Below are 26,656 nucleotides of genomic sequence, written 5' to 3' on the forward strand. Positions count from 1 at the left end.
ACAAAGAAATGATCTGTGGAATTCACAGTATGAGAGGTCATTAAATGCAACGATGGACATGATGATGAAGAGGAGTTCCAGATTGTTCCTCCTTTCTGAATACACTGCTGGCTGCAGATTGTCAGTCACACATTTTGCTGTATTTCTTCTAACTAAATGGGGTAGTTTTTACCAGAGTGTCCAAACATGGTGGCCACACACTCCCCAGAGTAGAAGTCAAAGATGCTGATGTTCTTGTCTGAACAGCTGGTGGCCACATACAGCCCTGAGGGGTCCGTCTGAACCTGAGGAGTGAAAAAGACAACGGTGGGCCCATTTTTATAAACCAGCTACAGTGTTGTCAAATTAGTCTTCACAGCAACACTACATGACATGAAAACATGCAAGCCTAACCCACCTTGATGACAGTCCCATCCTCTCCTTGGGAGCCCTTGTACAGTTTCTTCTGTTTTCCGTTACTGATGTTGAAGATTCTGTTGTTAGGGGAAAGAAGTGTCAAACTAAGAACCTACAGGCACAGAGGTTCTATTCAGATCTCAACATGAAAACACACCAGCAGCTCAGTACTCCAGGAGTAAATCCCAAAGACAGTTCTGCTGTTGAAGCACCCATGGCTTTATCAGGTGATCAATCCTCTGGTTTATCAAATGTCAGCACATCTATACACGAAAATGGAGGGCAATAAGTCAATGACCTCAAGTCAGACCCGTCTGTCTATTTTACGTCCTGCCTCAGCAGTTATGTTTTAGACTGGAAAACATTCAGATCAAGGGACTGAGTCATCTGACCTTGAAAGTTCAAGGAAACACAGGATTGTGTTGTATCAGCATATCGATTGCGCAACCAGGGCTGGTAAAACCTTGGATCATTGCTATTCTAACTTCCGCGACGCATCTAAGGCCCTCCCCCGCCCTCCTTTCGGAAAAGCTGACCACAACTCCATTTTGTTGCTTCCTGCCTACAGACAGAAACTAAAACAAGAAGCTCCCGCGCTCAGGTCTGTTCAACGCTGGTCCGACCAATCTGATTCCACGCTTCAAGACTGCTTCGATCACTCGGACTGGGATATGTTCCGCATTGCGTCCAACAACAACATTGACGAATACGCTGATTCGGTGAGCGAGTTCATTAGAAAGTGCATTGATGATGTCGTTCCCATAGCAACGATTAAAACATTCCCAAACCAGAAACCGTGGATTGGTGGCAGCATTCGCGTGAAACTGAAAGCGCGAACCACTGCTTTTAACCAGGGAAAGGTGACCGGAAACATGACCGAATACAAACAGTGTAGCTATTCCCGCCGCAAGGCAATCAAACAAGCTAAGCGTCAGTATAGAGACAAAGTAGAGTCACAATTCAACGGCTCAGACACAAGAGGTATGTGGCAGGGTCTACAGTCAATCACGGATTACAAAAAGAAAACCAGCCCCTTCACGGACCAGGATGTCTTGCTACCAGGCAGACTAAATAACTTTTTTGCCCACTTTGAGGACAATACAGTGCCACTGACACGGCCCGCAACCAAAACCTGTGGACTCTCCTTCACTGCAGCCGACGTGAGGAAAACATTTAAACATTTAAACGTGTTAACCCTCGCAGGGCTGCAGAACCAGACCCTGGGTCTCGACCCCGCCCTGTGCAACTGGGTACTGGACCTCCTGACGGGCTGCCCCCAGGTGGTCAGGGTAGGTAACAACATCTCCACCCCGCTGATCCTCAACACTGGGGCCCCACAAGGGTGTGTTCTGAGCCCTCTCCTGTACTCCCTGTTCACCCATGACTGCGTGGCCATGCACGCCTCCAACTCAATCATCAAGTTTGCGGACGACACTACAGTGGTAGGATTGATTACCCCCATGACGAGACGACCTACAGGGAGGAGGTGAGGGCCCTCGGAGTGTGGTGTCAGGAAAATAACCTCACACTCAATGTCAACAAGACAAAGGAGATGATTGTGGACTTCAGGAAACAGCAGAGGGAGCACCCCCCTATCCACATCGATGGGACAGTAGTGGACAGGGTAGTAAGTTTTAAGTTCCTCGGCGTACACATCACGGAAAAACTGAATTGGTCCACCCACACAGACAGTGTCATGAAGAAGGCGCAGCAGCACCTCTTCAACCTCAGGAGGCTGAAGAAATTCGGCTTGTCACCAAAATCACTCACTTCTACAGATGCACAATCGAGAGCATCCTGTCAGGCTGTATCACCGCCTGGTACAGCAACTGCTCCGCCCACAACCGTAAGGCTCTCCAGAGGGTAGTGAGGTCTGCACAACGCATCACCGGGGGCAAACTACCTGCCCTCCAGGACACCTACACCACGATGTCACAGGAAGGCCATAAAGATCATCAAGGACAACAACCACCCGAGCCACTGCCTGTTCACCCCGCTATCATCCAGAAGGCGAGGTCAGTACAGGTGCATCAAAGCAGGGAACGAGAGACTGAAAAACAGCTTCTATCTCAAGGCCATCAGACTGTTAAACCACTAACATTGAGTGGCTGCTGCCAACACACTGACTCAACTCCAGCCACTTTTAATAATGGGAATTGATGTAAAATATATCACTAGCCACTTTAAACAATGCTACTTAATATAATGTTTACATACCCTACATTATTCATCTCATATGTATATACTGTACTCGATACCATCTACTGCATCTTGCCTATGCCGTTCTGTACCATCACTCATTCATATATCTTTATGTACATATTCTTTATCCCTTTACACTTGTGTGTATAAGGTAGTAGTTTTGGAATTGTTAGGTTAGATTACTCGTTGGTTATTACTGCATTGTCGGAACTAGAAGCACAAGCATTTCGCTACACTCGCATTAACATCTGCTAACCATGTGTATGTGACAAACATATTTGATTTGTTCATGAGTCAACCAACTCTGTGCCATGGTGTGCTAACAGCACAGCAGTGGGGTATACTGCAAGGCACGATTAATGAATTAGCCAGCTAACTGAAACAACTTTACATTTTTTTTAAGCATAAGTTTGAAATTGGCATGGTCTAATTTACTCAACAATCAAAAACACATATCAAAGTTAATCTTTCTTAATGACCCAGAAAATCAATAGTTATTCCTGGTCGTTTATCAAAGTTAGCTGGCCAACTCATTGATTCTACTTTGGAGCATACCCTCTCTGCTCAGCTGGTATGCATGTCTCTCCCCATCTGACCACATAGGGTCACGCTAACAGCCTAACTGGTGCATTTTCACTGAGTGCCAGAAGGAGACCAGCAGCCACCAGCTAGCTGGCAGGCAACCACCCACAAGGCCCAGTCAGGGCCCTGCCAACCTTGTGGGGAGCTGGCAAAGTGTGAGGGCAGCCAGTCAACCATTGAGTCACACTCTTAAAGCACCGCCACTTAGTTGTATAGGGAACAAATCAGAGCCTGTTAAACAAAGGTTAAGCCCTCTAACTCTAGCAGAAATAAATACACAAAAAGGCCTGGGGGACATTTATCATTCAGATGCAGTTAAAACAGCCTAGTTTCCATAGTAACGTTTAATCACTGTGCTGAAACAGCAGAGGAGCATAAGGTGTGTTTACAGTTGACTTTAAGTATCTCAAGCGGAGGGAAAGGCCTATTTGGACAGTCGTACTACGCTGCCACATTCATCTTATTTACACCAACTGTGTGGTTTCCAAACTGTGGAAACCACAGGGCGGGGAGGGCGGGGCACGCCCCATTTATATACATACAGTAGACTTTTGTGGTTACTACATGATTCCATATGTGTTATTTCATCGTTTTTGATGTCTTCACTATTATTCTACAATGTAGAAAATTGTCAAAAATAAAGAAAAACCCTTGAATGAGTAGGTGTGTCCACTCTTTTGACAGGTACTGTATATATATTTTTTTCTTAAGGAACTCAGTCCGACTTTAAACTTACTTTTGAAAGTGCTAATAGTAGAATGCACAGGGTGGAATATCCAAATTGGGTAGTGCATCAGCAGTTAATCTTGTCATGTTAGTCATTGTGCAACATGTCATGTTAGTCATTGTGCACCTTGTCATGTTAGTCATTGTGCACCTTGTCATGTTAGTCATTGTGCACCTTGTCATGTTAGTCATTGTGCACCTTGTCATGTTAGTCATTGTGCACCTTGGAGAGGTGTTAATAACTTGTCAGAAATGTCCAGATCAACTGGCCCATGTCAGCTAATGTTTTTCTATTTCATTTTTTTAGCCCATAGATATCAGAATTTTGTTAATCAAATATCACATGAATGCACAGACATGGCAAAATGTATAGAATTGCAAGAACATTGGCGTTAAAACGGCAAAATTTTCTCTCCCCCATGACAAAATGTATAGAATGGCAGGAAATAATCTTTAAACCTGCAACATTCTCTCTCCCCCATGACAAAATGTATAGAATGGCAGGAAATAATCTTTAAACCTGCAACATTCTCTCCACCAACAAGAGGGGTGTGAACAGTGTGTCATGAACAGTGCTTGTGCCCAGAGAAATAGACGCGTGCACAGAAGGGGTGTGGGATGTTCCCCAATGCTGGAAGGGGGCCCCCGAGTGATAAACCTTGGGAACCCCTGGATAAGTAAAGCACTATGTAATGACGCATTACTTGTGGTTAGTTGTTAACATAACTTGGTTGTTTGAAATTTCTCTGTTATGGTAGAATTTTCAGCCATAAGAATTGAATCTCAGATTCATATTGTAACACCCATGGGGTATTTAGGATATAAAAGGGACTGGCCATTCAAACAAGTAGACACACAACCTGCTGGAGAGGTGAAACAGAGAGGCACATTTTTTACAAGTCTGCATTTGAAATATCAGCATTTTAAGCCAACGCTAAGCCACATTTTCTTTCAAAGCGTGTGTTATTGTCGTTGATGCAGGGTGCGGAACATGAGTGAGAGATGTAAACACTGGAGCAGGCAGGCTGGCAGACGGAGGCTCAGGTCAGGACAGGCTAGAGACAGGCTTCACCAGCCAGGGGCTGGGCCTCTGACCTCATCCTTCCTGTGTTTACAACACTCAAGTTAAGACTAATCCACCTGCTAGGGAGGGATGACTGTACAGTCGGACAGATTACAGAGAGGTCAAACACAAATACACTCACGTACCAGTGGAGGCTGCTGAGGGGAGGTCGGCTCATACTAACGGCTGGATTGGAGCTAATGGAATGGAGCTAATGGAATGGAGCTAATGGAATGGCATCAAAGAAGTGGTTTCTACGTGGCTGATATCATTCCATTGACTCCATTCCAGCCATTATTATGAGCCGTCCTCCCCTTAGCAGCCTCTACTGGCACGTACTCACACTCGCATACTGTACGCATACACAGACAGACTAACACTGTCATCACACACACACACATTGACGCACATATACATACACCGAGAACAATAATTGAGACAAACGAGGACAAGTAGACCAGGCCCCCCACCTGATGCTGCGGTCCTGACAACCAATAACAGCATACTTCCTGGTGGGGTCGATATCCATGTCATACAGCGTGGTCTTGCGTACGATGTGGTGGGTGCGGGTAAACACAGTTCCTTCATCTGACTGTAAACGACAGGGGAAAACAACCAGAGGTTAAAACAGGTCACTGCCATGCTAGTGCCATTAACAACACTACTGTAAACGACAGGGGAAAACAACCAGAGGTTAAAACAGGTCACTGCCATGCTAGTGCCATTAACAACACTACTGTAAACGACAGGGGAAAACAACCAGAGGTTAAAACAGGTCACTGCCATGCTAGTGCCATTAACAACACTACTGTAAACGACAGGGGAAAACAACCAGAGGTTAAAACAGGTCACTGCCATGCTAGTGCCATTAACAACACTACTGTAAACGACAGGGGAAAACAACCAGAGGTTAAAACAGGTCACTGCCATGCTAGTGCCATTAACAACACTACTGTAAACGACAGGGGAAAACAACCAGAGGTTAAAACAGGTCACTGCCATGCTAGTGCCATTAACAACACTACTGTAAATGCTCCAGTGAGAAATGAGAGCTGTTCTATTTAAGCTGTTTTGGCAGACATCTTGTTACAATGAGTCATAGTATGCGTCCCTATGGGCCCTGGTCAATAGTAGCACATATAGGGAAGAGGTTTCCATTTGGGATGCAGCCATATTCTAATAAACCACAACATTTATCCTTGTAGGGCTTTTGTTGCTTTTCTAGCAGTGTGCCGTGACTTCTAAAGCAGTCCACGGATTAAATGGTAGAGAATGACAATACTTTCCATCTACTTGTTAATTAGATTGTAACATTTACATACAGAGGGTTAGAATTGCACATCAATCTCAATGTGGATGAATTAGAATTTTCTCCATTTGTTACTTCATACACTGGTTAGGTTAGGTTCCAAGAGACAACCTGAAAATAGTGTGACTACTTCAGGATTAGACTATCATGTCAAAAGACTGGAAAGCCTACTCCAATTCTGAATCTGAAGTTAATCTAGTTCTGTTCACTAAAATGGCTCTGGTCACATGATATCACCAGTCTCACTGTCTTCTTCCTCTATGTATATCATTATGATTATCTGCCAGCGCTGCTAAGAACAACATGTAGTAAGGAGGTCCTGCCGGGGACTTGGGGCATACAACAGCCAGGGGACACAGAAAGCCTTAGAGGAAAAGTGTCATTATTAAATAGGCCACTTGGAGTTTAATTCATTAGCTGTAAGCAACAGGAATAGACTAATTAAACAGGGGTTGGTTGAGCCACGGTTAAGAATGTGGGTCCATGGCCAAAATATGCAGAGAGATCATGATGAAATATTGCCAAGCCTTACCACAAAAGCATTAGTCCCCCTAACCTAGTTAAGCCTCCAGCAGCAGCTGTTCTAGAGCAGCGCCATTTTGTGTCTGTGTTTTACCTTCTGCGCTGTGCGGAAGTAGATGCTCTTGTCAGCGCCACAGCTGATCATCCTGACCTTGCCTTCATTGGCTAAAAGAGAAGGAGCACTGTTACCATGGCAATAATAACCATGTTAACTTTAAACTGCCAGCTAGTGCCACAATTGACACTTCCGTGACACCTTTGGAAGCCAAAGGTCTGACTTCCATAGCTGATATAACTGTTAAAGGAGTGAGACTTGAGAGTTTGAGGTAAAGGGGATGTTGTAAAGGTCATCTGCAAATCTCACCAGCAAATCGTACAGCGGTGATGGAAGAGGAGTGTTCATCCAGCGTCTGCAGCAGGCTGTACTCCCGCTCTGCATCCAGCACGTGGATCAGCCGGTCTCGACTCGCTGTGGCTAGCAGCTTCAGCCCTGTCACACACAACACACACACACACTTAGATTTGATTCATTACCAGACACTCTTAACCAGAGGGACTTATAGTCAGTGCATTCAGATGGGTCAAAACAGCCACAACAAGAGAAAAACCTTCTTCACACCACATATAGGCCTACATTACACTCCAGGACACTAGCAACTTACCAGCAGCCAATCCCTGTTCTCCATTTCGGTGGTGGTAAATATTTTTCATTAGGAGGTCCATTTTGTTTTTAACAGCCATTAAGCATCTTATACTAATTAGCTTAAGAACCAATGAGCTGACGGTCACATCACATGGATATCGAAACCAATCAAAAATGGATTTGAAGCACTTCCCCGGAGTGGACTTAACTGAATTTCCAACCGGAATCATTTCAGTAAATGAAAAGCACTATCCTCTCCTTGCTGAGATTGAACTTGGATCCTGGATCTGTTAGCTTTGTGACTTTGTTAACCTTGATCCCAGCTAGATACAACAGCAGGAGGAAAGGTTCGCCCTCTTATCCATTGTAATTTAAAAGGCTAAACTGATCCTAGATCAGCACTCCTCTACTCTGAGATGCTTTGTGAATACAGGCCCAGCAGGGCAATGGCTGTTATCTGACTATTATCACCCTCTGAGTTGTTACTATCAAATCAAATTGTATTTGTCACATGCTCCGAATACAACCAGTGTAGACCTTACCGTGAAATGATTACATATAAGCCCTTAACCAACAATGCAAAGTTTAAGAAATATAAGAGTTAAGAAAATATTAATTAAATAAACAAACAGTTTTAAAAGTAACACCAAATAGCAATAATGAGGCTATATACAGGGGGTACCGGTACCGAGTCTATGTGTGGGGGCACCGTATACTGCAGGCAGCCAGAGGGAGTGTACTGGGCTTATTCTTAGCCCTCTCTATCTGCTCCTCTGTGTGGTGCCAACTGCCAAATGGATACGTAGAGGAATGATCCACAAAGAACATCAAAATATTATCAATCCTCCTAACATGGGAGCCACTGGATGCATCCCATATGAGACCCTATTACCTATATATAGTGTACTTCTTTTGACCAGGGCTTTTTGGGACACACCCTGTGACAGATGTGCTGCTACTGGGGCTAGACGATGAAGTTCTGGAGGAGAGCCAAGCAGGTCTGGGACCAATGCCAGGGTACTACCACAGCCCCAAACTCACACACACACACACACACACACACACACACACACCCTCAGGCCTGCCCAAGCCAGGCAGGAATAATATGCTCTGCCTTGCTTTTCTCTGAGTTGGACAGCACTTCACCAGGTCTGATAATGCCTTCTTAATAGCCCACTGAACACACAGACACTCTTTGTAACAACACATTCAAATGAGATGAAACATGGGTGTGTTGATATTGTTGACCATAGCAGTAGATACAAAGATAACTTCAAGAATTTTCACATTCCATTTCACAAATCTCTCATCAGATGTTTTGGTTTTAATGTGGGAACCGGGAAAGTTAATTCTATAAAGCTGCTCATTTAAACTTTGACTAAGAAGAATTGACATACAGTACATTTGGACCCAACCCTGTCTCTTTATAACGTGCTGGAGCTCTGAAGTGGTTTGTTTCACAAGTCAACGGGAGGTTGGTGAAGCATCTGGCAACCAGATGATAGTGGTTTATACCTACAGTAGTATCTTTAACCTTGTCTCTCATTTCCTCCCAGAAGAGGGGAAATCTGCCTTAGCCGTATCAGGCTTGTCATGGCTTGCAAGCGAACAATAAATATCTGTATTCAGTATGAGTTAGCTAACTACATAGAAGGTGAATATGTTATTATGGTAACAATTTGCCTAGTTAAATAAAACATTTACAAATAATTCTGGTAACAATTGAATGTACCCGTCTCAGGCTTGGAGTATTCCAGACACAGGATCTCTGAGTCGTGGGCCTGAACGTTCAGAATCTCCCCCATGCTCTCTAGATTGTGGATCCTGCAACAGCAAACAGAACAAAATAGTACTAGATTAGTCCTGTTATGCTCCCATAACAACACCATTTTGTTTTTACGAGGAGCACACTGTTACAGGTCAGTCTCGCCACACACAGAGACACCGCTGGGCTGCAGTAAAATGCAGAGTAGACCGCCATCATTCAGTTTTGCGTGACAAAGTTAATTAACAAAAAATAGCCTTGGTGTTAACTGGGTCAGCATCTATCCATCCAGTGATGTGGACAGAGAGTCAGCTAGGCTGCTGCCTGAATGGACACCAGCCTACTCCAACCCCAATTAACATTACCACACGTACGCGCTCACACACACACCCTCCCAGGAGTCTAGTTAGGGAATTTCATTAGGACATAGAGGTGCTGAGTCCTGAGGGGTAGTGAAGGAAAACAAGGCTCTCTCTGGGACTGCATAGCAGGGGTACTGTATCTCAGGGTTTACCCTGATGAAGGTCTACTGACCCAAACATTCATTAGTTTAAAAGGGATCCAATCAATTGTTTGTGGAGTAATCAAGAACACCAGTGTGCTAGAGTTTCTCATTCTACAACAGTTTCTTCCATAGACTTTAAACTATAGGTGTGCGAACAAACCACTCTTTTTCTCCAACAGTACCTCAAGGTGCCGGTCCGGTCGCCCGATGCCAGGTGCTGCCCGTCTGGGCTGACACACATGGTCCTGATGCCCGTCCTGGTCTCGGAGGTCTGGGGGTCGGCCTTCTCTCCGTTCCCCGAGTTGAGGCACTCTGTGTCCAGCAGGCCGGCCGTGTTGTTGTCCATGTAGATGATCTTCTGGAGGTCCTGGACAGACGGAGTGAAGGGGGGGTTATTAGCTGAGAATTGTGGGGGGGGGTGCGCAACAGCGTCAGTTTCCCCCTCTTAAAGCAAAACAGTTTGTCGTTTCCAAAGGGAACACATGAGTGTTCCCGGTCTGCAGGTAGTATAACTTTTCATTACATTTCATTACATTTCATTATAGTACAACGGTTTGATTTGTCTAATCTTAGCAATTTCTTCTTAGCTAGCTACATAGCCGTCTTTGTATCAAAGATAATTGCGTAATTATCGTATTTCGTCGTCCTAACGTGTCTGCCCAGCAGCTAGCCAGCTAGCTAACGCCCACCGTCTACATAGCTAGCTACATAGACGTCTCTGTATCAAAGATAATTGTGTAGATAATTGTGTAGTCTAGAGCGATTTACTAGGTTACCTAGCCAGCTATTGTCGTTCTTTTAACGCAACGTAATCAACACTGCTAGCTAGCTAGCCAGCTAGCCCCTGAATCAACAACGCAGCCAGCTATTTGTCGTCCTTAACGTAGGAGACACTGCTAGCTAGCCAACAGCTAGCCAACGTCTACCGATTAGAACTCAACAACCCGGTCGCATTCCGCCTCGCTCCACAGGTAGTATCACATTTTCATTTCATTTCATTACAGTACAACGGTTTGATTTGTTTGATCGTAGCTAGCTACATAGCTAGCTACATAGCAGTCTCTGTATCAAAGATAATTGTGTAGTCTAGAGCGATTTTCTAGGTTACCTAGCCAGCTATTGTCGTTCTTTTAACGCAACGTAACGTAATCAACACTGCTAGCTAGCCAGCTAGCCCCCGAATCAACAACGCAGCCACTGCCAGCTAGCCTACAAAGTCAACAACGCAGCCACTGCCAGCTAGCCTACTTCAGCAGTACTGTATCATTTTAAATCATTTTAGTCAATAAGATTCTTGCTACGTAAGCTCAACTTTCTGAACATTCGAGACGTGTAGTCCACTTGTCATTCCAATCTCCTTTGCATTAGCGTAGCCTCTTCTGTAGCCTGTCAACTATGTGTCTGTCTATCCCTGTTCTCTCCTCTCTGCACAGACCATACAAACGCTCCACACCGCGTGGCCACGGCCACCCTAATCTGGTGGTCCCAGCGCGCACGACCCACGTGGAGTTCCAGGTCTCCGGTAGCCTCTGGAACTGCCGATCTGCGGCCAACAAGGCAGAGTTCATCTCAGCCTATGCCTCCCTCCAGTCCCTCGACTTCTTGGCACTGACGGAAACATGGATCACCACAGATAACACTGCTACTCCTACTGCTCTCTCTTCGTCCGCCCACGTGTTCTCGCACACCCCGAGAGCTTCTGGTCAGCGGGGTGGTGGCACCGGGATCCTCATCTCTCCCAAGTGGTCATTATCTCTTTCTCCCCTTACCCATCTGTCTATCGCCTCCTTTGAATTCCATGCTGTCACAGTTACCAGCCCTTTCAAGCTTAACATCCTTATCATTTATCGCCCTCCAGGTTCCCTCGGAGAGTTCATCAATGAGCTTGATGCCTTGATAAGCTCCTTTCCTGAGGACGGCTCACCTCTCACAGTTCTGGGCGACTTTAACCTCCCCACGTCTACCTTTGACTCATTCCTCTCTGCCTCCTTCTTTCCACTCCTCTCCTCTTTTGACCTCTCCCTCTCACCTTCCCCCTACTCACAAGGCAGGCAATACGCTCGACCTCATCTTTACTAGATGCTGTTCTTCCACTAACCTCATTGCAACTCCCCTCCAAGTCTCCGACCACTACCTTGTATCCTTTTCCCTCTCGCTCTCATCCAACACTTCCCACACTGCCCCTACTCGGATGGTATCGCGCCGTCCCAACCTTCGCTCTCTCTCCCCCGCTACTCTCTCCTCTTCCATCCTATCATCTCTTCCCTCTGCTCAAACCTTCTCCAACCTATCTCCTGATTCTGCCTCCTCAACCCTCCTCTCCTCCCTTTCTGCATCCTTTGACTCTCTATGTCCCCTATCCTCCAGGCCGGCTCGGTCCTCCCCTCCCGCTCCGTGGCTCGACGACTCATTGCGAGCTCACAGAACAGGGCTCCGGGCAGCCGAGCGGAAATGGAGGAAAACTCGCCTCCCTGCGGACCTGGCATCCTTTCACTCCCTCCTCTCTACATTTTCCTCTTCTGTCGCTGCTGCTAAAGCCACTTTCTACCACTCTAAATTCCAAGCATCTGCCTCTAACCCTAGGAAGCTCTTTGCCACCTTCTCCTCCCTCCTGAATCCCCCCTCCCCTCCCCCTCCTCCCTCTCTGCAGATGACTTCGTCAACCATTTTGAAAAGAAGGTCGACGACATCCGATCCTCGTTTGCTAAGTCAAACGACACCGCTGGTTCTGCTCACACTGCCCTACCCTGTGCTCTGACCTCTTTCTCCCCTCTCTCTCCAGATGAAATCTCGCGTCTTGTGACGGCCGGCCGCCCAACAACCTGCCCGCTTGACCCAATCCCCTCCTCTCTTCTCCAGACCATTTCCGGAGACCTTCTCCCTTACCTCACCTCGCTCATCAACTCATCCCTGACCGCTGGCTACGTCCCTTCCGTCTTCAAGAGAGCGAGAGTTGCACCCCTTCTGAAAAAACCTACACTCGATCCCTCCGATGTCAACAACTACAGACCAGTATCCCTTCTTTCTTTTCTCTCCAAAACCCTTGAACGTGCCGTCCTTGGCCAGCTCTCCCGCTATCTCTCTCAGAATGACCTTCTTGATCCAAATCAGTCAGGTTTCAAGACTAGTCATTCAACTGAGACTGCTCTTCTCTGTATCACGGAGGCGCTCCGCACTGCTAAAGCTAACTCTCCTCTGCTCTCATCCTTCTAGACCTATCGGCTGCCTTCGATACTGTGAACCATCAGATCCTCCTCTCCACCCTCTCCGAGTTGGGCAGGAGAAGATTAATTGTGTGGGCCGCGCGGCCCACACTTGGATTGCGTCCTACCTGACAGGTCGCTCCTACCAGGTGGCGTGGCGAGAATCCGTCTCCTCACCACGTGCTCTCACCACTGGTGTCCCCCAGGGCTCTGTTCTAGGCCCTCTCCTATTCTCGCTATACACCAAGTCACTTGGCTCTGTCATAACCTCACATGGTCTCTCCTATCATTGCTATGCAGACGACACACAATTAATCTTCTCCTTTCCCCCTTCTGATGACCAGGTGGCGAATCGCATCTCTGCATGTCTGGCAGACATATCAGTGTGGATGACGGATCACCACCTCAAGCTGAACCTCGGCAAGACGGAGCTGCTCTTCCTCCCGGGGAAGGACTGCCCGTTCCATGATCTCGCCATCACGGTTGACAACTCCACTGTGTCCTCCTCCCAGACCGCTAAGAACCTTGGCGTGATCCTGGACAACACCCTGTCGTTCTCAACTAACATCAAGGCGGTGGCCCGTTCCTGTAGGTTCATGCTCTACAACATCCGCAGAGTACGACCCTGCCTCACACAGGAAGCGGCGCAGGTCCTAATCCAGGCACTTGTCATCTCCCGTCTGGATTACTGCAACTCGCTGTTGGCTGGGCTCCCTGCCTGTGCCATTAAACCCCTACAACTCATCCAGAACGCCGCAGCCCGTCTGGTGTTCAACCTTCCCAAGTTCTCTCACGCCACCCCGCTCCTCCGCTCTCTCCACTGGCTTCCAGTTGAAGCTCGCATCCGCTACAAGACCATGGTGCTTGCCTACGGAGCTGTGAGGGGAACGGCACCTCAGTACCTCCAGGCTCTGATCAGGCCCTACACCCAAACAAGGGCACTCCGTTCATCCACCTCTGGCCTGCTCGCCTCCCTACCACTGAGGAAGTACAGTTCCCGCTCAGCCCAGTCAAAACTGTTCGCTGCTCTGGCCCCCCAATGGTGGAACAAACTCCCTCACGACGCCAGGACAGCGGAGTCAATCACCACCTTCCGGAGACACCTGAAACCCCACCTCTTTAAGGAATACCTAGGATAGGATAAAGTAATCCTTCTCACCCCCCTTAAAAGATTTAGATGCACTATTGTAAAGTGGCTGCTCCACTGGATGTCATAAGGTGAATGCACCAATTTGTAAGTCGCTCTGGATAAGAGCGTCTGCTAAATGACTTAAATGTAAATGTAATGAGTCATAGTGGGCAGAACAAGAAGGAGGTTGGGCAGAGCCAAGCACACACTAGTGATATCCTATTGGTGCATTCTAGTATACATCTGCATATTTCCATTAGGGAACACCTACTCTGTGAAATGCACGTGTGCAATACCTCAATTCACCTTTGCACTCTTTCTAAACAACAGCATTTTTTAAAACTTTTGCAAGTCTACAAAACTTAGTCTGTTCTGTTCAGAACATATTCTAGTTTTGGAAACAGGAAAGTTTATTGAGATCAAATGTTTAAATGATGAGAAGATTTGCAGAATGTCGGTCAAAATCCATCTTGTTCCATCTTCTCCCACTGCCCGCCAGTGGGCTTCCTCTCACTACCGTATTTGGTAGTGAGTGGAAACACCAACAGGATGCTTCACATTTATACATCCAGTGAAATATCTCTCTCATTGTTCTATCTGTGGCATAACTCAGGATTCAAAGGTTCTTGAGTAGAACTACTTTGCATCAAAACTCAATCAGCTGTCATTCATATTGAGATCAGGGTTTAGATAAAGGGTGTGTGAGAGTGAGACAGACGCACGTTGCTGATGACGTTGCGGCTAAGAGTTGTGTTGTGTCCATCAGTGTTCCAGAGCCTGACAGTATTGTCTGAAGAACAGCTGAGGAAGGAGCCTGGAGGCAAACAGGGCTGCCTGCCATCACTTACCCTGTCTGGGTACACCTGTACAGGTACAGAGGAAATGAAACATCAGTAGACCTGTCTAGGAGAGATGATGTAAATATGAATCTACATACATTTTGGGTACACCTGACAGGTACAGAGGACACGGAAACATTTGTTCTGAACTAGCGTATGCACATCCAGATAGATTCCAGCTGCAGGGGGGACAAATGGCTTCATCGAAAATAAAAAGATAACCGCACGTGGTTTAACAATATACAGTACATTCAGAAAGTATTCAGACCCCTTGACGTTTTCCACACTCTGTTACGTTACAGCCTGATTCTAAAATAGATTCAATAACATCCTCATCAATCTACACACACTACCCCATAATGACAAAGCAAAAACAGGTTTAGACATTTTGGCAAAAGTATAAAAATAGCTTATTTACAAAAGTACTTAGACCCTTTGCTATGAGACTCGAAATTGTGCTCAGGTACATCCTGTTCCATTGATCATCCTGTTCCATTGATCATCCTTGAGATGGTTCTACAACTTGATTGGAGTCCAACTGTGGTAAATGCAATTGATTGGACATGATTTGTAAAGGCACACACCTGTCTATATAAAAGGTCCCACTGTTGACAATGTCAGAGCAAAAACCAAGCCATGAGGTTGAAGGAAATGTCCGTAGAGCTCCAAGACAGGATTGTGTCGAGGCACAGATCTGGGGAAGGGTACCAAAACATTTCTGCAGCATTGAAGGTCCCCAAGAACACAGTGGCCTCCATCATTCTTAAAAGGAAGACGTTTGGAACCACCAAAACTCTTTCTAGAGCCGGCCGCCCGGCCAAACTGAGCATTCGGGTGAGAAGGGCCTTGTTCAGCGAGGTGACCAAGAACCCGATGGTCACTCTGACAGAGCTCCAGCGTTCATATGTGGAGACGGAAGAACCTTCCAGAAGGACAACCATCTCTGCAGCACTCCACCAATCAGGCCTTTATGGTAGAGTGGTCAGACGGAAGCCACTCCTCAGTAAAAGGCACGTGACAGCCCACTTGGAGTTTGCCAAAGGGCAACTTAAGACTCTCAGACCATGAGAAACAAGATTCTCTGGTCTGATGAAACCAAGATTGACCTCTTTGGCCTAAATGCCAAGCATCACATCTGGAGGAGACCTGGCACCATCTGTACGGTGAAGCATGGTGGTGGTGGCAGCATCATGTTGTGGGGATGTTTTTCAGCGGTAGGGATTGGGAGACTCGTCAGGATTGAGGGAAAGATGAACGGAGCAAAGTACAGACATATCCTTGATGAAAACCTGTTCCAGAGCACTCAGGACCTCAGACTGGGGGGAAGTTTAACCTTCCAACAGGACAACGACCCTAAGCACACAGCCAAGACAATGCAGGAGTGGCTTCGGGACAAGTCTCTGAATGTCCTTGAATGGTCCAGCCAGAGCCCGGACTTGAACCCGATCGAACATCTCTGGAGAGACCTGAAAATAGCTGTACAGCGACGCTCCCCATCTAACCTGACAGAGCTTGAGAGGATCTGCAGAGAAGAATGGGGGAAACTCCCCAAATACAGGTGTGCCAAGCTTGTAGCGTCATACCCAAGAAAACTCGAGGCTGTACTTTCTGCCAAAGGTGCTTCAACAAAGTACTGAGTAAAGGGTCTGAATACTTAAGTAAATGTGATTTCAGTTTTTTTATTTTTATAAATGTGCAAATAAGGCTGTAACATAACAAAATGTGAAAAAAGTCAAGGGGTCTGAATACTTTCCGAATGCACTTACCTCGACGTTCCACACGCAGGCCGAGTGGTAAAGGGCGGAGTAGACCTTGCCCACTTTGCGGAGGTCCCGTACGTCCCACACGTACAGGCTGTGGTCGTTGTAGACACAGGACAGCCAGCGGCTCGCAGGGTCATAAGATACAGCCACCGTGTCTGGACACCGGGCGTCCATCTTGTGGCTAAAGAGGTGACTGGAGGGAGGGAGAGTAAGGATGTAATAACACTGTAATACTCTAATAAAATAAATATATATATTGAATTTATAAAGCACTTTTCCAGAACCCAGAGATACTTTATAGTTACAGTACAAGCTAACCCAATCCAGTGGTTATGAGAAAAGCCCAGCTATTGGCTGGGCTGGCATCCCTTTACCAACGATTTAATGGTTGTGTTTTTGGCCAGAGCATAATGTGCCTGCCTACTGGAGAGGTCTTGCCCGTCTATGGAGTTTCCCACAGAAACTTCTATAAACAGTAGTGAGCTGACCTTGATGGCTTCACTTAATAGCAGCTTCGACATGACCTACACAGCCATCTATGGGTCCTGGTCAAAAGTAAATAATAATAATAATAATAATAATACCGAATAGGGAAAAGGGTGTCATTTGGGATGCAAACATGCAGTAAGTTATTCCATTGGTGGGATTTTTCACAACCCAGACAAACATGCTACATACATGATTATTCAGCTAATCTGTTATAACATCTGGGGTCTATTGTCAGGAAGTCAGTTGAACAGGGAAATGAACCAGCAGCATTCCAGACTCTGCATTTACTCAGTCCATATTTATGAGGAGAAGAACTAACTCTCAGAGGAATCTCTGTCCGTCTTACTGAAGGCATCAACAACAAAATGTTGATTTAAAAAGAGATTGAGTGGGATACAGGAATACAAAACAATGACATTTAACTCCAGCTGGGCCCACGTGCATCCTGGATGAACAGGAAATCATTAAAGGGTATTTTGTGTAGTTGGTTTGCTTGGTATTTGCATAAGTATGTAGAGTATGATGCTGTATGAGAACAAGATACCACACAACCCACACCGCTCTGGCTAACCAACAGGACAGACAGAGACTGTTCCCACTTCCCACAGTCAAAAAGACACCATTTAAATACTTCATTCACGACCAGGGCGACATTTAAAAGTCATAATGTTGACAAAAAACAGGTTCTCTCATATCCATTTTTTTCCCTATGTCACTATACAGGCAATTACAGCCCAATTGATTATAAAATATGAATTATTGCACACATAAAAACCTCTGTACATCATCTGCATTGTGTGGAGGTTAAGGTCAGGGACACTCACCTAGCCTCCACCACGGTGGCGATGTCTGTGCCCAGGCAGTGTGGGCGTGGCAGGGTACAGATGAAGTGCAGGTTGACGGGGCTGAAGGCCCTAACCGTGCCGTCGGCACAGCCACAGAAGATCAGCTCGTCCGTCACAGACAGAGATGTGGCCTGACTGGTCTGCAGGGCAGAGGAGGATGGTTAGAGAGGACACACTTACTGTCCACTACGTAAAACACACACGGCAGGGTTTCCTCCACTACAGGATGTAGAGAAGACAGGACAGGGACCCGCCTGGCTCCATTCCCTTCTGCCTCACTAGAGCAACACATAGAGAATAGGGTGCTATTTGGGATGCAGCCCAGGACTTCAGGGAAATGAATTGCAGAGACAGCAGAAAATAGCTACAGTACTGTCTGTTAATGATATTGAACATATTGAATTGAAGACCATTGCCAGAGAGGCATCAAAGAACCCACTAGGAACTAGCAGTCACAGTGTTTCCCATAGGGTTTTTTTCAGCAGCGGCGGCGGCAAGGTCAGTTTAGGGGAGTGGGGGGCGTGACCCAACATTTTAAATGTCCAGCTCTTGGCCGTAGAAACAACATTGTTCTTACGCCATCTGTGACTCAAATATTATAACAAAATCAATGGGGGCCACATTCCATGACATTTGGGGAATTTATGATTCTCCCTGAAGTCTAGTTTTTATTTTTGATAGTTCTCAAAAATGATCTTATTTAAAAATATGTTTCTCCATTATCTTCTCTTCATACTTTATAACTGGTTGAAGATGTTCAAGTTTACAGTGTAAACATTTTACCATCACGGAAAGAGTTGGGTATAAGGCTCGCCACTGCTAAATGAACATAGGGGAAACATTGAGTAAGCATCACATACTTGTTTGTCTGTGGGAATACTGATTACCACACTTTATTGTAGCTAGGAACCTGAGTAAACAATATAAGAACATCTCTCAAGTAGTTTAAGAAGAAGTGGCTTCACTAGAAAATAAATATTTTGAAAATGAAACAGTTCAACAACAAAACAGTTTGACCGAAACAGAATAACATGCAGTATATTTCACTGTCGTGAAGGAGATGGGATATGGTATCCACTCCATGAACCACACATCATATATTTCACTGTCGTGAAGGAGATGGGATATGGTATCCACTCCATGAACCACACATCATATATTTCACTGTGGTGAAGGAGTTGGGATATGGTATCCACTCCATGAACCACACATCATATATTTCACTGTGGTGAAGGAGATGGGATATGGTATCCACTCCATGAACCACACATCATATATTTCACTGTGGTGAAGGAGATGGGGTATGGTATGGTATCCATCATATATTTCACCGTGAAGGAGGTGGGATATGTATCCACTCCATGAACCACACATCATATATTTCACTGTGGTGAAGGAGGTGGGATATGAACCACACATCATATATTTCACTGTGTAGTGAAGGGAGGTGGGATATGGTATCCACTCCATGAACCACACATCATATATTTCACTGTGGTGAAGGAGGTGGGATATGGTATCCACTCCATGAACCACACATCATATATTTCACTGTGGTGAAGGAGGTGGGATATGGTATCCATCATATATTTCACTGTGGTGAAGGATGGGAACCACTCCATGAACCACAACAGATATTTCACTGTGGTGAAGGAGGTGGGATATGGTATCCACTCCATGAACCACACATCATATATTTCACTGTGGTGAAGGAGGTGGGATATGGTATCCACTCCATGAACCACACAACAGATATTTCACTGTGGTGAAGGAGGTGGGATATGGTATCCACTCCATGAACCACACAACAGATATTTCACTGTGGTGAAGGAGGTGGGATATGGTATCCACTCCATGAACCACACATCATATATTTCACTGTGGTGAAGGAGATGGGATATGGTATCCACTCCATGAACCACACATCATATATTTCACTGTGGTGAAGGAGGTGGGATATGGTATCCACTCCATGAACCACACATCATATATTTCACTGTGGTGAAGGAGGTGGGATATGGTATCCACTCCATGAACCACACATCATATATTTCACTGTGGTGAAGGAGGTGGGATATGGTATCCACTCCATGAACCACACATCATATATTTCACTGTGGTGAAGGAGGTGGGATATGGTATCCACTCCATGAACCACACAACAGATATTTCACTGTGGTGAAGGAGGTGGGATATGGTATCCACTCCATGAACCACACATCATATATTTCACTGTCGTGAAGGAGGTGGGATATGGTATCCACTCCATGAACCACACATCATATATTTCACTGTGGTGAAGGAGGTGGGATATGGTATCCACTCCATGAACCACACATCATATATTTCACTGTGGTGAAGGAGGTGGGATATGGTATCCACTCCATGAACCACACAACAGATATTTCACTGTGGTGAAGGAGGTGGGATATGGTATCCACTCCATGAACCACACATCATATATTTCACTGTCGTGAAGGAGGTGGGATATGGTATCCACTCCATGAACCACACAACAGATCCAGATCTAGGCATCCAGCTTGAAAATAACAACACACAATATCATTTTACAATTTACCAGAATGATGCTTGAAATGATGAATAACAGTAATTCAGTCAGGCATGCAGCCCAGAATGGACACAGCTTTTTCTCCAAGTCTAATAACAGTAATTTACTAAATGTTTTTTTGATACATTCTCCACTTGGGTTGCATGCTGTGTTTTCCCAACAGTCAATGCACTGCTAACTACGGCATGCAAGAGAAGCAACCATCTTAGAAGGGGAGAAACCAAAATATACGAAAGTGGCAGCTTCAAGTGGCCTCTGGGGAAGAGTGTAGTTGTGACAGAGGATGATCCCGCTCATGGCCTACAGCAGATAAGATATGCAGTTCATGTGAGGGGATGAAAGACATGTCCTAGTTGGATGTTGTGGTCACATGATACAGGCTAGATCACAGCCTGCTTTTAAATTAATCCACACTGGTAGCTTCACAGTGAGAATGTTAAGAGCGTAAATTTATGAAGTCAGTTTTGAGATGAGCAGCTTGAGTGGAGAGGTTGATATCAGCTGTCTGATATGCCAGGATGGAATGTGATGGAGTAGCTCCTCTCCCTCCCTCCCTCCCTCCCTCCCTCCTCTGCTACAAAAGCATGACTGTGCACCCACTTCAGCCCTGTTAGCAGGAAGGTAGCAGAGTGGGGTTACAATCATGTGGTACAAGTTCGGGAAAAGGTTGTTGTGACCTCAGAGCTGGTTTGATCGTAATGCTGCATGAATTCTGTAGCCGGAGAGGCAGGTAGCCTAGTGGTTAAGAGTGTTGGGCCAGTAACCAAAAGGTCACTGGTTCTGTCGATAATCACTCCTGTTACTCGCTCTGGATAAGAGCTTCTGCTAAATGACTAAAATGTAAAATGTAATGTAAACTGTAAAAGCTGACTGTTTGATTGATAATTCCCATGCAGTACATTACAGCTAAAACCCACAAACAGAGTATCCCACAAGTCAACATCATTTTCTCAGGCCCTCAGAACTTGAGGTGGGCACTAGCAGTGATGTGAGCAGTATCTATCTAAGGCCTGGGGTGGAAACACTGATGAGTTCATGTTTGTTCTCACACCAAAGTAAAGTGACCAGTGATGTGAGCAGTGATGCTGATAATGGCATCACATTGACCACAGCTTGTCATGTGAATTAATGTCAGCCTATAGCGAAAGGTGGTGCTCACATCAACACACACCAATGGGGTGGAATGTCAAAGGCATGATAGAATGCAGCATTCTGAGAAACCCTCCAATTGGATGCTCAGGGGAAACGGAGGGGGCGGGGAATAACTTTCAGCTGATGTGACATGGAACTGCAGGACAGGCAATGGACAGACTTACTGTGACACTGTCGTTCTTCTGGACAGTGTGAGAGGAGGAAAAAGCACAACAACACTGATATTAGACAGACAGCAGCATGGAAGGTCAAATTAATACTCCACCAACACGAGCCAGTTGTCTGTCTATAATTTACCTTTATACAGAAGTGAAAGCTGTGTTTTGTAGGACAAAGTCGGTGGCTAGATTACATGTAGAATGAGGAATAGTAGCTCAGTCAAGTGAAAGTTTGAAACTGTGCCACATATAGATTGAAAGGGGGTTATATTCTAATCTGATCATGCAGTAGAAAGCTGTGATAAATCACTAACTCTCTCTCTCTGCCAACATTTACACATAATCGTTACAATAGTGATACATCTCCATTCATTCAGACAGTTTTAGACAAAACGATTCAGTGCTACCCTACGCCTGTGGATACAGCCAGGCAGCTACAGTCTCAGTGAAACAGGGAAGTAGCCTACTGCCTGAATTTGTCCAATAAACTGGAATATGTCATCAAATTCAGGGTTTCATTTTTAGTTTATATGCCTTTTCAACCCTGCAGAGGAATACTTATGATTATAATTATTGAGTCAAGGAAGCAGATTCTTGATTTTATGAATTTGTCTTATAACAAGTCTCATGTCTCTTTTCGGTTGCAAAAGGTTTTGCTACGTTGGGTCCTTAATGAACGTGACGACAGAGTCTACCAACTCACCCGTAGCTCCACCCATTTGTCCAGCAGGCGTTTGTCACTGAACTCGCAGAGCAGGCCCGAGGAGGTGATGCAGAAGGTGCTGCCGGCTTTACGACCCTTCCCACATGCCACGTCACTGAAGAAGTTGTTCCTCAGCTCCCCCAGGAGCCCCGAGCGACCCAGCAGAGGAACCGTGGCGTTCACCTAGCAGACGGACAGAGGGAGGCAGGGAGGGAAGAAGGAATGGAGAGATGGTTAGAGAGACATTGCTATGGGGTCTGATAGATCTAGTCCATCAGTTTGTTATGTTGTCCCAAACCCCGGGATGTAAGACCTTCTATACGGCCTCAACATGGCTATTGAAGTTGATGTGTGGCATTTGTCTTTATTCTAATAACTTGAGCGATTAGAGAGACGTTTCCCCGACTGTTCTTCTGACCTCCAACCCAGCGTTGTACATATTTGTTACATTCAAACAATAAACATTTCCTTTATGAAAGTCTTATAAATGGAAAAATTATTTTTACAGCTTATTAGCGTACACCTAATATGTCCCCCCCCGTTGATGATGCTCATTATATATTGTTGAACCAAAGGATTACATGTAACAAAAAGGAAATGCACAATTATTATGTGAAATTGAATGAAACAATAATGTATGTTGATGCTAATATGATGTACAATATTCCATTATGTTTCTATATGATAACAATAGCGTAATATATTTAATATGCCATATACTATTTTTTAACAGTTTCACTAATTCATTTTAATTAACTTAAATCATTATGACACACCCCTCACCCCTGGAGCATCAGCATTTGTGGGTTCAATTACGGGCTCAAAATGGCCAGAAACAAAGAACATTCTTCTGAAACTCGCCAGTATATTATTGTTCGGAGAAATGAAGGCTATTCCATGCCAGAAATTGCCAAGAAACTGAAGATCTCGTACAATGCTGTGTACTACTCCCTTCAAAGAACAGAGCAAACTGACCCTAACCAGAATAGAAAGACGAGTAGGAGGCCCCGGTGCACAACTGAGCAAGAGGACAAGTACATTAGAGTGTCTAGTTTGAGAAACAGACGCCTCACAAGTCCTCAACTGGACAGGAGTCTCAACGTCAACAGTGAAGAGGCGACTCCAGGATGCTGGCCTTCTATGCAGAGTTGCAAAGAAAAAGCAATAGACTGGCCAATAAAAATAAAAGATTAAGATGGGCAAAATAACACAGACACTGGACAGAGGAAGATTTGAAAAAGTTATGGACAGACAAATCTAAGTTTGAGGTGTTCGGATTACAAAGAAGAACATAAGTGAGACACAGAAAAAAATGAAGATGCTGGAGGAGTGCTTGACGCTATCTGTCTAGCATGGTGGAGGCAATGTGATGGTCTGGGGGTGCTGTGGTGGTGGTAAAATGGGAGATTTTTACAGGGTAAAAGGGATCTTGAAGAAGGAAGGTTATCACTCCATTTTGCAACGCCATGCCATACCCTGTGGACGGAGTTTAATTGGAGCCAATTTCCTCCTACAACAGGACAATGACCCAAAACACAGCTTCAAACTATGCAATAACTACTTAGGGAAGAAGCAGTGAGCTGGCATTCTGTCTATAATGGAGTGGCCAGCACAGTCACCGGATCTCAACCCTATTGTGCTATTGTGGGAGCAGCTTGACCGTATGGTACGTAAGAACTGCCCATCAAGCCAATCCAATTTGTGGGAGGTGCTTCAGGAAGCATGGGGTGAAATCTCTTCAGATTACCTCAACAAATTGACAACTAGAATGCCAAAGGTCTGCAAGGCTATAATTGCTGCAAATGGAGGATTATATGACGAAAGCAAAGTTTGAAGGACACAATTAATTTTCAAATTAAAAATAATTATTTATAACCTTGTCAACATCTTGACTATATTTCCTATTCATTTTGCAACTCATTTCATGTATGTTTTCATGGAAAACAAGGACATTTCTAAGTGACCCCAAACTTTTGAACGGTAGTGTATATCCATATCAACATTTATACTGAACAAAAATATAAACACAATATGCAAGAATTCAAGATTTTACTCCCTTACAGTTCACAGAAGGAAATCAGTCAAGTGAAATAAATTCATTAGGCCCTAATCTATGGATTTCACATGACTGGGCAGAGGCGCAGAGGCTCACCCACTTGGGAGCCAAGTCTACCCACTGGGGAGCCAGGCTCAACCAATCAGAATAGGTTTTTCCCTACAAAAGGGCTCTATTACAGACAGAAATACTTCTCAGCAACAGCTCTGTTGGACATTCCTGCAGTCAGCATGCCATTTGCACACTCCCTCAAAACTTGAGACATCGGTGGCATTGTGTTGTGTGACAAAACTGCACATTTTAGAGTGGCCTTTTATTGTCCCCGGCACAAGGAGCACCTGTGTAATGATAATGCTGTTTAATCAGTTTCTTGATATGCCACACCTGTCAGGTGGATGGATTATCTTGGCAATGGAGAAATGCTCACTAAACAGGGATGAACACAAATTTGTGCACAGCATTGTAGAGAAATAAGCTTTTGTGTGTATGGAACATTTCTGGGATCTTTTATTTAAACTCATGAAAAATGGGACCAACACTTTACATGTTGTGTTTATATTTTTGTTCAGTATAGTTGTATCCATGTTGAGGCTATATAGTGTTTGTTTACATTGTTTACAAACATTGGTTTATATTTTGGGTTCTGATGGTGTACGACAGGTGAACTAAGCTCAGGAGGCATTTATACATTATATTCTTCAGGAAACAATCAATGGGCACATATCATTAATTTACATCAAAAATGGATGTAGCAACTGCACACTGCCCCTTTAAGAAATGTTGTTGTTGGTGTGACTGTGTGGATACCTTGGATGATTTGGTGTGACTGTGTGGATACCTTGGATGATTTGGTGTGACTGTGTGAATACCTTGGATGATTTGGTGTGACTGTGTGAATACCTTGGATGATTTGGTGTGACTGTGTGAATACCTTGGATGATTTGGTGTGACTGTGTGAATACCTTGGATGATTTGGTGTGATCCAGGTACCAGAACTTGACGTGCCTGTTCCCTGCCGTGACAAAGTAGTTGCTGTCATCTGAGAAGGACACAGCTGTGACTTTACTGGACACCTTGTTGGCTGCCACCACTACGTTTTTCTGAGCAGAGAAGAAGAGCACAGAACAGAACTTTAGATCAACGGTGGATATATACTTTGTCCTCAGACAAGAATAAAGTAAAAATAGTATAAAACATTGAAGGGTAGCTCATAAATAGCACTTACCATTTTCCACTATAACGGTCTAGAGCATTTGGAAAGTATTCAGACATTTTCAACATTTTGTTATATTACAGCCTTAATCTAAAAAAAAATGAATATCTCTCCTCAATCTACACACAATATCCCATAATGACAAAGCGAATGTAATTAAAAATAAAAAACAGAATTACCTTATAAGTATTCAGACCCTTTTCTATGAGACTCAAAAATGAACTCTGGTGCATCCTGTTTCCATTGATCATCCTTGAGATGTTTCTACAAAATGATTTGAGTCCAGCTATGATATATTCAATTGATTGGACATGATTTGAAGGGCACACACCTGTCTATATAAGGTCCCACAGTTGACAGTGCTTGTCAGAGCAAAAACCAAGCCATGACGTTGAAGGAATAGTCCGTAGAGCGTTGAGACAGGATTGTGTAGCAGTACCAATCTGGGGAAAGGTACCAAAAAATGTATGCAGCATTGAAGGTCCCCAAGAACACAGTGGCCTCCATCATTCTTAAATGAAAGACGTTTGGAACCACCAAGACTCTTCATAGAGCTGACCACCCGGCCAAACTGACCAATCGGGGGAGAAGGGCCTTGGTCAGCGAGGTGACCAAGAACCCGATGGTCACCCTGACAGAGCTCCAGAGTTCCTCTGTGGAGATGGGAGAACTGTCCGGGGGTGTCCTCGGATGGGGCCACAGTGTCTCCTGACCCCTCCTGTCTCAGCCTCCAGTATTTATGCTGCAGTTTATGCTGCAGTAGTTTGTGTCGGGGGGCTAGGGTCAGTTTGTTATATCTGGAGTACTTCTCCTGTCCTATTCGG

At 45.0% G+C, this 26,656-nt stretch overlaps 1 protein-coding gene across 1 annotated transcript in view; it reads right to left on the reverse strand.

Annotated features, from left to right (window-relative positions):
- The window catches only part of LOC115138715 (mitogen-activated protein kinase-binding protein 1-like), a 68,423-nt gene that overhangs the window by 17,696 nt on the left and 24,071 nt on the right, over positions 1–26,656 (reverse strand). The window contains 12 exon segments of the mRNA XM_065025797.1: positions 173–284; positions 398–473; positions 5,440–5,561; positions 6,895–6,965; positions 7,165–7,290; positions 9,176–9,267; positions 9,896–10,080; positions 14,768–14,908; positions 16,651–16,840; positions 17,961–18,121; positions 22,564–22,746; positions 25,582–25,719. Coding sequence (XP_064881869.1) covers positions 173–284; positions 398–473; positions 5,440–5,561; positions 6,895–6,965; positions 7,165–7,290; positions 9,176–9,267; positions 9,896–10,080; positions 14,768–14,908; positions 16,651–16,840; positions 17,961–18,121; positions 22,564–22,746; positions 25,582–25,719 — 1,597 coding nt within the window.

Source organism: Oncorhynchus nerka, linkage group LG12, assembly GCF_034236695.1.
Source record: "Oncorhynchus nerka isolate Pitt River linkage group LG12, Oner_Uvic_2.0, whole genome shotgun sequence".
In the NCBI taxonomy this organism is placed as follows: domain Eukaryota; kingdom Metazoa; phylum Chordata; class Actinopteri; order Salmoniformes; family Salmonidae; genus Oncorhynchus; species Oncorhynchus nerka.